Source organism: Eublepharis macularius, chromosome 7 (genome assembly GCF_028583425.1).
Source record: "Eublepharis macularius isolate TG4126 chromosome 7, MPM_Emac_v1.0, whole genome shotgun sequence".
NCBI lineage: Eukaryota > Metazoa > Chordata > Lepidosauria > Squamata > Eublepharidae > Eublepharis > Eublepharis macularius.
The window spans coordinates 129978252-129990553 of NC_072796.1; the positions used below are offsets into that span (position 1 = coordinate 129978252).

The 12302-nt window shown below is 47.5% G+C and overlaps 1 protein-coding gene across 2 annotated transcripts in view; it reads left to right on the plus strand.

Moving 5' to 3' along the window:
* The window catches only part of EFR3A (EFR3 homolog A), a 98499-nt gene that overhangs the window by 43108 nt on the left and 43089 nt on the right, over positions 1–12302 (plus strand). For both annotated transcript variants that reach the window (XM_054985562.1, XM_054985563.1), the window contains 3 exons: positions 5854–6003; positions 7604–7738; positions 9080–9158. In XM_054985562.1, coding sequence (XP_054841537.1) covers positions 5854–6003; positions 7604–7738; positions 9080–9158 — 364 coding nt within the window. The remainder of the gene's footprint in view (positions 1–5853; positions 6004–7603; positions 7739–9079; positions 9159–12302) is intronic.

The window sequence follows — 12302 nt, forward strand, 5'->3', positions numbered from 1 at the left end:
TCCCCTCTTTCCCCTGAGGTTTTAAATCTCAGCTCCGGAATAAAATGAATTTTGTGGATGTTGTACCTTTGAAAGTATCAGTGGTCCAAAGTGCATTTAAACTCTCCCTCTCACTATAATCCCTGTGCATGCATACCAGTTAAATTGCACCACGACTATCTCTTAAACTCTCCGTAAATGTGCAGTGTGAAACCTCCATTAGGAGGAGGGCTGGATTGTAAATCGTAGGGATCGTATCACTCAAGGTTTGGACAATCTACAGTGGCTTCCAGTTGGTTTCTGGTTACAATTCAAGGTGCTGGTGTTGACCTTCAAAGCCAACATCCCTGAAGGACCATCTTCTCCCTTATGAACCTACTTGACCGCTCTAGTCATCTTTCGAGGCCCTGCGTCAGGTGCCCCCGTTTTCCGAGGTGAGGCAAGCAGCAACCCAGGAGAGTGCCATATTAGTTGTGGTGCCAAAACTCTTGAACTCTTTCCCCTGGCAGGTTCATTTGTCCCCTTCTGTTGCCCTCTCCTGTCAGCAAGTGAAGACTTTTTTGTTTCGTTTGGTATTTCCCTCAGTGATCCATCCTTCCTGACCAATGTTTTGATTGTTGCTTTTATGTCTTTGTATATGTTTTAGCTCGGTTTTTAATGATGTATGGGTTTTATGATGTATGCTTTAATTTGTTAGCTTTCTTGATGGCCCTTGTGAGGACAGAAAAATGGGGCATTCATTTTGTAAAAATTAATAATAATTACATAGCGATAGAAATATCACATGCTTGAGCTGAGGATATGGTACCGTTTATATAAAGGTTCTGATTTTCACCCCCCAGCTGCTCATCAGTATCCAAAGACAGAGGAAGAGTTTCCTGTCTTCTTCATTATAGATTTATCACTCTTTGGTCTTTAGCTCCCTCTGGTGACACAAAGATGGTGTGTGTTATATACTAACTGAAATGATTGGAATATTGCTTACAGTATTTTTGAGGATGTATCTTTGCATGTTTTTCTTAATTTGGCAGCAAAGATGAATGGGTGGTAGGGTTGTCAGATCCCCCAAGAGCCAAACTGGGGGGGGGGGGGGGAGGTGGAGGGAACATGGGACAACAGTGTTTACCCTCAAACACTAAGTTTGGAGGCAATTTTTAATGAATCTTCTCTGCACGGTGCAACCCATAGCTTCCTCATTGCATCAGAAAATGACATTTTCCACCATGATGATGGGTAGCTGTGCTGTCTGCATGCATGCCTCTCCTCAGGTGCCTTCCCTTTTGCCAGCAGGTGAGCAGAGACTGGAGGCAGGGGATCCCCCACCTGCACTGGGGATAGCAGACTGCAGCGTTCATATGGAACATCCAAAATAGAATAGAGCAAGCAAGACTCACGTGGGGATCCCCCCAGCGAGCTCCTGGAATTACAGCTGGTCTCCAGATTTCAGAGACCAGTTCCCCTATATGAAATGTCAGCTTCTGAGGGTAGACTGTATGGAATTACAATCCTACTCAACTCCTTCCCTTCCCCAAACTCCATCGTTCCCAGAGTCCCCCTCCAAATCTCCGGGAATTTTCAAACTTGGAGTTGGAATCCCTAGAAGAGATGGCCCTTTAGCTGTGTGGATTCCAGGCCATGAAGGGCTTGTAAAGGCTCTGACCGGTACCTTTACTTGAATCTGGAAACAAGCTTGTAGCCAAAGTAGTTGTTTTAAAATAGGTGAGATGTGTTCTTGTTGGCTAGTCCCTGAACATAGAATCATAGGGTTGGAAGGTACCTCTAGGGTCATCTAGTCCAACCCCCCACACAATGCAGGACATTCACAAATACCTCCCCCTCCACCCACACACCCAGTGACCCCTGCTCCATGCCCAGAAGGTGGCAAAACACCATCAAGATCCCTAGCCAAACTGGTCTGGGGAAAACTGCTACCTGACCCAAGGTACCCTGGGTGTGTAAGAAAGGGCTGGGAGAACTAAACACTGAACATAAACAGGCTGCTACATTCTGAACCAGTTGCAGTTTCTGCGTTGCTGTCAAGAGCAGCCCACCATAGAACACATCCAAGTGAGCTTACAGAATCATCGGTCAGTGTGACCAGGTCAGCTGAGTCTAAGGGTATGTTACAAAGTACCTAGAGATGCTCAAGCGAACCTCATTTCACATATCCCCCTACCCCCCTCCCAACTTTCCATGCACTCGCTCTCACGGTCACACTTCAGTGTGTTCTGTGTGAGTACATTTACATGTTTGATATCGGTTCCTTCTCAAAGTATTCCAGTTTCCCCCACCTCCCACATCCATTCCTTGAAATGCAGATCTTGACACTTTCTCACACTTTAAAGAAATGTAAATCAGCAAGTCAGAGGAGCCTGAAGTCCTTGCTCTGCAGTGCCCATCCCTGAGAGCTCTCGATGTGAAAACAGAACTGGATTGGAGCTCTGCCCTCCCGACTCGGCGTTCGTACTCATTTGCAAATGCAATCACGCAAAGGGAGCTCCTGTGAAAGCAGCATGCATGTGTGCCGAGCAAGGCACAGCCTGCATGTGCACTGAGGACCACACGTAAAATCCTGTGCTTGAGCATCCCCAAGTACTTTGCAACATGTATTTCTGCTCTAAGATAGGAAAGAGTTGGTGAACCAAGTACAGGTTAATTTTTAAGTAGCAAGGAGGGGTGGTGCACTCCTGTAGCCCACATTTAGTTCTCTGCTAACTTCACATTTGCACTCAGAATATTACCTTTGATCTTGGAAGTCCCTGTTGCAAATCTCCTTTCAACTTCAAACACAATCCTTTGCCAGCCACTAACCTCTTACAGCCAGCAGCCGTCTGCCAAACGGAGATGATAATGTTGACCTACTTTAGAGAATTGTTGTAAAGCTGGAACCTATAAAATGCTTTGCAGGATTGGAAATTCAGCCTAGAAATGCAAATTCTTATTGTGCAAGACTATGCACAGGGCAGTTATTCCAGTACTAGCAACCAAGCCTGTTGTGTAAACAATAGGCTGTAGGAAATGGCCTCCGGAGGGCCCTGCCACCTCTGGGGGCCCCAAGGAGGCTGCCATGGTAGCAGGAAGGCAAGCCGTGTTGCCGACAACTCACTTTTTATCCCAAAGAGTGTGCCTGCGTAGGGATAAAAAGTGAGTCGTCGCCAATACAGCTTGCCTTTTATATAGTAGGATTCTATGGAATTCCTGAATCTGTAAAGCTCAGTATCTAATGACTGCGTAATGGTGGAAGAACAAGGGTACTTTCCACTTTTTGCCTTGCACAACAGACCAAAGGATCAGGGTGTAAATAAATAGCATAAAAATAGACCCTAACAGAGCTAGTAAAAATGTGTGCTTTTAAATAGAAAATACCATTTTTAAAAAGCTGGTTAATTGCAATAATTTCTTATATGATGAGTTCTCACGATTGTTTCCAGTTTTCCATAAAAATTCCAAAAGTGTGGCCCATTGTAACCAATTCAGAATGATAATCACCTTTTGGATTTGTGTAGATAACATTCTGTTTGTAAAAAATAAAGCTTGTATGATTCACCATAAATCTTCTATCTTTCAGCAAGCTGATCAGAAAGTTTAACATTCAATTAGATTCAATCTTCTCACTTGCCAGGATGTATTATATTGTTAGTCCTTTTCAGCATCTGTGGCTTTTAACCAGCGAAGAATGAGCTTGTCATTTCCAACCCAGGCTTTCATGTCAGAGGAAACAGACATGCAGCACGTATTGATTCATTGACCGCAAACATGAACCTTTTGAAGCTGCTTATATGCTGAGTGGGTTCTTGTAAACACTACCTTTCCTCAGCGCTCGAACTTTTTGAACCCTAATCTCCTGTAGATGTATGTTTTACAAGAGAAACAGAACTGCCGCTGAAAACAGCATCCTTGTGTTACATTCTCCCCACCCCTTTCTAACAGGAGCAAAACTTTGTGTTTTGGCTGTTACCATGTTGCACATTTCCCCATCAGGGCCAGCTGATGACATGAAGTTAGGGATGTGCGATCCGGGATTTGTAACCAGCTAAATATCCAGATTTATGCTGATCTGGTATAATCCAGCTATGCTAGACCACACTGGAGAATCCGAAATCGGGTCCAGAAAGATGGATTCTCATGGGCCAGATTTTATTCGGTTTAATCCAGCAAACAGCCTCCAAGCGTTTTTTCCTTTCCAGACATGGGGAAGAGAAGGCAAGACCATCTCTCTCTGCCTGTATCATCACAGCTTCCCATGCTGTGGGCTGGATGCTGTCTTAGAGCCAAGCTACAAGTGACGCCTGACACAGGTTGGACACTTGTCAGCTTCCCTCAAGTTTTGATGGGAAATGTAGGCATCTTGGTCTTGCAGCTGTAATGGAGAGCCAAGCTGTAAAACCAGGACGCCTACACTTCCCATCAAAACTTGAGGGAAGCTGACAAGTGTCCAACCTGTGTCAGGCGTCACTTGTAGCTCGGCTCTCAGCCTCTCTGCCTGCTGTGGATCTCCTGTCCCCTGCTTGTGCCGTACTCTCCTGCCACTTGTCTCGGCACTGAGCCAACCACTTCTCTCCACTACCCTCTCACTGCTGCCTGCTTTTCTCTGCCTCCATCCCAAGCTCCAAAGAGCCCTTCAGGCCACTGCCACAAGCTACCTTTTAAACTTTGTCCACTGCTTGTTCAGTCCCCCCCCCCCCGCCCCCGGCTTCAGTTCAAGATGATCTGATTTAACATTGGGATTCACTTATTTGGCACTGAGTCCCTTGACGTAGTTTGGCTCTCTTGGAGTTTGTTGGTTCAGCTTACATTGGGAGTGGGACTTGCATTGGGTCTGGATTTTGGCCAGGGGTTTCCTTCACTTAAAGGTTTTCCCTTCACCTGGAAAGCCTTGGAAATGTTTCCCCCATAGGAAGCAATGAAGAGGGGCTGGGGGCACTTTGTTCAGGGGCCCATCGAATTGCCCCCTGGAGCCCAGTCTTACTGAAACTTGGGGGGTCATAAATGGACAGGAGGGATTAGGTTCCCTGCAATTTGGTGTTTTCTGAAAAATGCCCCCAGCGCCACAAATAGTTTTTCCCATCGGGAATAATGGGCAGATAAATCCAGAATTCTCTAATCCTACCGAACCAAACTAGAGAATCTGTCCCAGATTTCAGGGGTACCAATTTTTTATGATATTCCTGAAACCTGGATATGGATTGAAATGTTTTTTTTATGCACACCCCTACATGAAAAGCATGGGTGGGGAAAGTCACCATAAGATGACATCAGAAAGTGGGTTGAGTTTTACTGTGCTTTACTGATAAGTTTGGGAAGCAACCATCACAGGGAAGCCATTTTCTTTGGTAGCCTTGCGTACTGTATAATGTACAGCTATAATGCCTTTCTGTGCTTCTTGGAGGAAGGATTTAATAACAAATCAAGCTCTGCAAGAGGATTGTGTTTATCTGGCCCTGATCCTGGGGAAGGGGCAACATCCAACCCCCTGGAGTGTGCCACTGCATTATACATGTAAGACTAAAAACCACAGTTTGTTCTCCCAGATCTGATGGTGCCAATCACCTCTTGGTGCAGGAGCTAATTCAGGACACTGGGATGAGATCCAGTATGGAGTAGTGGTGAGAATGTCAGACAAGGAGCTGGGCGATCCAAGTTCATTCCCAACTGTAACAAGAAGCTCAGTGGATAATCCTGGACCAGTCTTTCTTTTCGAGTCTAACTTACCTCTCAGAGTCATTGTGAGGACAGAGAGCCAATTGTGGGGGTGGGAGAGAACCTTGTGTACCTTCCTGAGTTCCTTATAGGAAGACGGATATAACAATGGATAGAATGAAGGCTTAAATCTCTTGGTCACATTTCTTCTTTCAAACTCTTTTGCTCCTTTAGGATCCGCATGGCTGGGATCAGGGGCATTCAGGGTGTGGTCCGCAAGACCGTGAATGACGAGCTCCAGGCCACCATATGGGAGCCGCAACACATGGACAAGATTGTCCCTTCTTTGCTGTTTAACATGCACAAGACTGAAGATGTCGACAGGTACCTTTGGGGCCAGCTCAATCGATGGCAAAAATCAGGTTTTAATGTGTGTTCAAAAAAGGAGGCATGGCTTAACTTGGTTTTAACATTGCACGATGGCTTACAGTGTTTTAGTGTTGTCAAGGGACTTGCAACTCTGTGGTTGAGCCTCAGCTTGAGAAAGCAATGACCAGATTTTGAAAAGTGAGCTAGCCTAGAAAATCTCCTAAAATTTAAAGGACACCATTACATTGATGCATAGTGATTGCAGCGGCTCATGGGCTGCCCTCCAGGTTCTCGTTCAAAGTAACATCGAAAACCGTATTTGCAGATTGTTGCTCTGTTGGTTTCATACAAGACAGCCAATAAGTTTCTCGTCTGGTTTTCCTTTTTGTGATTGTGACTCTTTGCATATGGAGGCAGTGTCGAGTGGGAGTCAGAAGCGGCAGATGGCTTGAGCAGATGGCCTCGAAGTTATATCTCGGAGACAGTAGTTTCTGCAGCCCCCATAGTGAGTGGAGAAGAGCGCATTCCCATCTTAAGGGCAAATGAACTTTTGCTGCTCTTAATGCCCTGCTTGAATGGAATATCTTTTTTGGTGTTAGTCATAAACGAGCAACTTAAATATCAGCTAGTCTTAGCTATTCTGCATATATGTTGTGTATGTAGAAGTAAGCTCAATTTTTAATTCCTTTTTGTATGTTTTCATTGGGATGCTCTTTTTCTAGCTGTACAATTTTTCTCACACTTTAAGGAGTTCAGTGTAGCGTACATAAGTCCCTACCCTGTCTTCAAAACAACTCGGAATAGTAGGTTAGGCCTTGCGTTCCCTAACCTACTAGGTTGAGCCTGGCAACCAGTGGAGACAAGCGGGTGTGGATATGCTGTCGCTAATATCACTATGTCATTTCTGGGTACAAACTGGAAGGGACAAAGGGCAGCTCTAGGAATCACTGGAAACTCTATGGTAAAACCTAGTTAGGCCTCACCTTCCAAAGACTTTTAAGCTGTTATTTCCTTGTAGGAGATGCGGTCCAATTTAAGATGTTTTTTTCTTGAACTCTCAGAAGGTTTGTTAATTTCATCTTTGCCTCCCAGAAGGCTCTGTCAATTTCACCTCTCTAGTCCAAAACTGTTTGTGATCACAACCAGAGGGCAGCGAGGAATGGAAATGGGCTGGAGCTGCCAGACAGAGAAGGGCTTGGACTTGAAGAGGTTATAATGGGCTGAAGTTTCCCTTCCAGCATTTCACAGCCCCTGCACACAGCTCCAGTGTAGAACAAAGCCTTTGCCCTGCTGCCGGCTCTGTCTTTTTAAACTACCCTTCCTGGTTCTTCACATGTCAGATGTCTCGTGGGGTACTCATCTGTCCAGAAGGCTGGATATTAAAAATAAGGGAAGAGGAGTACACATTGTTCAGGCCATGATATTAAGGCCTCTTTGTCTGTATAATGTAAGATGTTTATGTGACTTCAGTGGGCACAGGGTGTAACCAGATGGTATCAGATGGTGCCCCTGGGTTGCTGTGGAGCAGCAGCAGAAATGGAAGGCATGAAGATGACATTATAACAATTAGTAGCTGGTCAAATGGTTTAGTTGACAAAAGGTGTTTTTGTTTCAGCCGCGCCTGCCCATCTTCCTCACTGGGGGGAGAAAAAGAAGAGAACCCATCTGTGCTTGCTGAAAACTGTTTCCGAGAACTGCTGGGCAGGGCGACCTACGGCAACATGAACCATGCTGTCCGACCAGTTTTTGCGTGAGTAAGAGACCTGGAAAGAAAGTCACTGCCTCCTTCTCTGTGCTACCTTTGCCTTTGGGTTTTCTTAGGGAGCAGCTGGAATACTGAAGTTTGTGGAATCTTCCTGTATTCTCAGGTGTTGCATAGCCCATTTCCCATCCTCCAGTTTTATTCTTGGTAGGATAAATTCCATTGCATGGGAATATATGTAAGGCCACCTACTCTGAGGGTCTCTCTAAATGCGATGAATTACACGCAGACACTCAAGTGAAGGGAGGTGCAATTTTAGCTAGGAAGCTGAGTTCTAAAAAGACAGATCGGAAGGCTTTGTCAATTTCCCCTCTCTACAGGGCCTGCAAATATCGCTGCTCAGGGGGTTCGTTTATTTCCTCTTCGCCTCCCAGAAGGGGAAGTGAAACTAACAGAGCTTTCGGGGAGGCAAAGAGGAAATAAATAAACCCCCTGAGCAGCCGATATTTGCAGGCTCTGTAGAGAGGGGAAATTGACAAAGCCTTCCGATTTGCCTTCATGGCTAACATTGTGCCTCCCTTCACTTGAGCATCTGTGTGTAATCCGTCTCATTTAAAGAGGCTCTGAGTTGGGAAATTCTTGCAGATTTGAGAACAGAGACTGAGGAGAGCGAAGTTTGGGGAGGGGAGAGAGTTCAGCAGAGAGGTGATCCCACAAGAGTCCACCCTCCAAAGCTGCCGTTTCCTCCAAGGCAACTGATCTCTCTAGTCCGGAGATCAGCTGTAATTCCAGGGGAATTCTAGCCCCCGTCCAGAGGTTACCAGCCCTAAATGTATGCCAGGCTATGCAAGCAGCTCTCTCTGCAGCAGGGGGCTCATTGTTGCTGACACTTTTGAGGAAAAGTAAGGCCCTAAGTACTAAGGGATAATTCATATTGGGACAGTGGCCCAAAGGGGAGCAGTTTAACCCTTCCGCCCCACACGCCACTTTCCAAGCCTGAAACGATCCTTTTGCCCTGGAGAAAACGCAGTTGTGACATACCAAGCGCCTGTGTCTTTCCCCCGACAAAGCAAAAAGCTCCAGGAGGCCATTTCAGGTTGAAGAAGGATTAAACATGCCTTCCATCACCTGCTGTAACTCCAGTCCAAATGAATGCTGCGTGCAGCCATTATTTAAAAGGAGCAAGTACTTTGTGGCTCTGGGCATGGAATTCCCTGCATCAGATAGCTAGTAGAAGAAAATGGGAAGACTTCATGCCCGTGCTCTGTCCATGCTTTGCTGACTTCCCGGGAAACGCCTTGGAAAAGTTTAGATTCTCGTTTTTTCAAGAATAATTGCAAAAGAGAGCCTTAGAGAAAATCTGTATGCACTGTATTTTATTTTGATTAGGCACTTAGACCATCATAGACTCTGGGATCCCAATGAATTTGCTGTCTCCTGTTTCAAAATCATCATGTATTCTATACAGGTATGTTTGGTTTTCTACTTTCACAATTAGGTAAGGTAAAGGTAGTCCCCTGTGCAAGCACCGAGTCATTACTGACCCATGGGGGGACGTCGCATCACGACGTTTTCTTGGCAGACTTCTTACGGGTGGTTTGTCATTGCCTTCCCCAGTCATCTACACTTTCACAATTAAAAAAAAAAACAGCAAAAGAATCGTTTCTCTGATTAGAGGCAGTTTAAATAATACAAGGTAATAAACTGCTCTCAGGCTCCTAACCCCTTGTAGGAAAATCGCAAACGTTAACCCAAGCTCCATAGCCTACGGTTGCTGCACTCTGTTCCCTCAGACCGTTCTTGGCTCCAGAGGAGGCCAGTAGCCGTTTCACTCAAGTGGTATCAGAGGAGAATTTAGCCTCTGTCAAATCAATATGTTCTGCTTTCCGTGGATGCTTAACGGCCAGGCGGGCTCTCTTTTAGACACTTGGCTTGCCCCGTTCCTCCCCTCCAGCTCAATTCTCAAATCAGTGTCCTCAATCTATATATATCTACAGTGTCTAAAGGTTGCCCTTGAGAAGTGTTAGGAAACAGCAGCTGATGCAAAATTCAGCAGGCCGTGTCCTAACTGGGACGTGTGCCGCAAGCACATCACACATTCAGAAGCATTTGTGCTGGTTGAGGATTGGCTTTTGTAGTGCAGATCAAGATGTTGGTTTTTAACTCTTTCAAGCCCAAAAGAGCCTGAGCCCAACACAGGGCTCAAGATCTATTAGTTCTAAGAGGCTAATTATTTCTAAGAAGCACGAAGATTAAGACTCAAAGATTAAGACTCAAAGAGCGCTTGCCTCTCCCCAGATTATATGTTAAAGGGCCGTTTTTACACGTCTTACCAGCCGCACAAAATCGTACAAAACTCCCAGAGCGACCGTGTCTTCCTGGCACGGTTTCCCGTCATGACTCTGGTTTGTGGCGCGAATCATGCCACAAACCGGAGTCATGACAGGAAACCACGCCAGGAAGATGCCGTCATTCCTGGAGTTTTGCGCGATTTTATGCGGCGGGTAAGATGTGTGAAAATGGCCAAGGTCCCAACCCACTTCGGCTGCTCACTTCCCCATAGCTCCCTCTGTTAACATATTTTCTGATCAGTGATGCCTGCCAGAGTGGCTGATATCCTTCACTTCTCTTCCATGTTATCTTCTCAACAACACTGTGGAGTAGGAGAGATTTTCTGTACCAAAGTCACTCAGCAAGCTTCCATGGAATAGTGCGGATTTAAACCTGGGTCCCACATCATGCTGAAACTGGTAGCCCCATTTCCAAACACCTGGCTTTATGCCTGCCACACACAGAGTGTCTTAGTTTCCATTGCAAATAGGATGGGGAGGACTGGAATATAGGGTGGGGAGAGCAGGGCTCATTTCAAGGGGGAACACGCAGGAACGCAGTTCCGGCAGTTCCCCAAAGAGGTCACATGTCAGGTGGCCCCGCCCACCTGACTCTCGGCCATTTTGGGCCCGTTTCGGCCTGGATCGGGCCTCTGACAGGTGCTGGATCACTCTCTTGTTCAGCAGTGGCCCAATCCTGACCATTTTGGGCCCCTTTTGGCCATTTTCAGCCCCTTTTTGCCATTTTGGGCCCAATTTTGGCCCTGAATGGCCAGGATTGGGTCCAAAGCAGCCAGGATAGGTGACATCAGGGGGTGTGGCATATGCAAATCAGTTATGCTAATGACATATTTCTGACGATGTCAAGGGGTGTGGCATATGCTAATGTGTTATGCTAATGAGTTCCTCCAGCTCTTTTTCTACGAAATGACCCCTGGGGGAGAGAAATGGAATATCCTGGGCCAGGATATTCCATTCCCCTTTATGCTTTCACTGCGACTCCCACTATCCTACTGAAGGCGATGGCCCATTTTGAGGCACCTAGTTTTATTTCCTGATGAGTTAATGCCTGATCGTCTTCGTCCTTCTGTGCAGCCCCACATTGGGACTGCGCAGGCGCAGGCCAGCCGCGGAAAAGATTTTTCTAGCTCTAAGAGATGTGAGGGGGACGTTCGGATCCACCGCGCATGCGCGCCGGTGTTCCCGCCAATTTTGAATGCATATATATCCGAACGTCCCCGGCATTCCCTCAGTTCCTTTTTCGCCGCCGTCGAAAGGGTTCTTATTGTCTAGCGTTCGTTTCCAGCGTCTCTTCGGAGTTTTGGATCGTTTCTTCTGCTGGTCGGTATTTTCCCCTTGTCATCTGTCGGGAGATACCGTTCATTATGTCGCAGACATCTTTGTTTAAAAAGTGTCATAAATGCGGCACTAAGATGACCCATTCGGACGGCCATGAGCTCTGCCTCATCTGCCTGGGCGAGGGGCATGTTGTCGAGCGCTGCTCCATTTGTATGTCCTTCACTCCGAAGGCAAGGAGTGATCGGAAGGCCAGGCTCCGTGCCTTCTTGTGGGATGCCAACCTTCTCCCCCCCAAGCCATCGGGCTCTTCGGGAGATAGGCCGCGCTCCGCCGCTCCGTCACCGGCGCCGTCTCGTAAGTCGCCAGAGCCGCTCCCCTCGGAACCGACGGGGCAACCCGTTCCGGAGGCCCGACCTGATTCCGGTTCCGGGGATCGTCCTTCGAGCCGGAAGGCCAAGAAGCGTTCCGCGCCCAAGCCGAAGTCCTCCTCCAAGCCTTCGGTTCCGGAGGCTGTTTCGGAGCCCCCGTCCAAGAAGGCCAAGGCGAAGTCGAGGGCCAAGGGCCGTGCATTGTCCCCAGCTCCGACTGTGCTGCCTGGTTCTCCGGCCGAACCAGTCCTGATACCCGACGATGTGGTGAGTCTCCACACCCCGTCGCCTCCTTGCACGCCTCCTCCGTCGGTTCCCGAGGAATTTATGCCGTTTCCGCCTTTCCCGGAACCGTTCCAATCTTTTGAGCGCTCCCTGCCGTCCGCCCCGGCGCCTTCAGAGGCCTCCGTTCCACTGCCGTCTACCTCGTCGGTTCCGATGCCTCTTCGCTGGCCTGCCCCGGTGCCTGCTCCTCTGCCCCCTTGCCAGCCGGTCGCGGGGGTTGGGAACATGACCTCCTGGCAGGATTTTGTGGCGTGGTTCCAGCAGTCGCTGCCCTTCCTGCAACATCCGTCGGTTCCGATGGTCTCCGTTCCGGCTCAGCCAGTCGGGCTC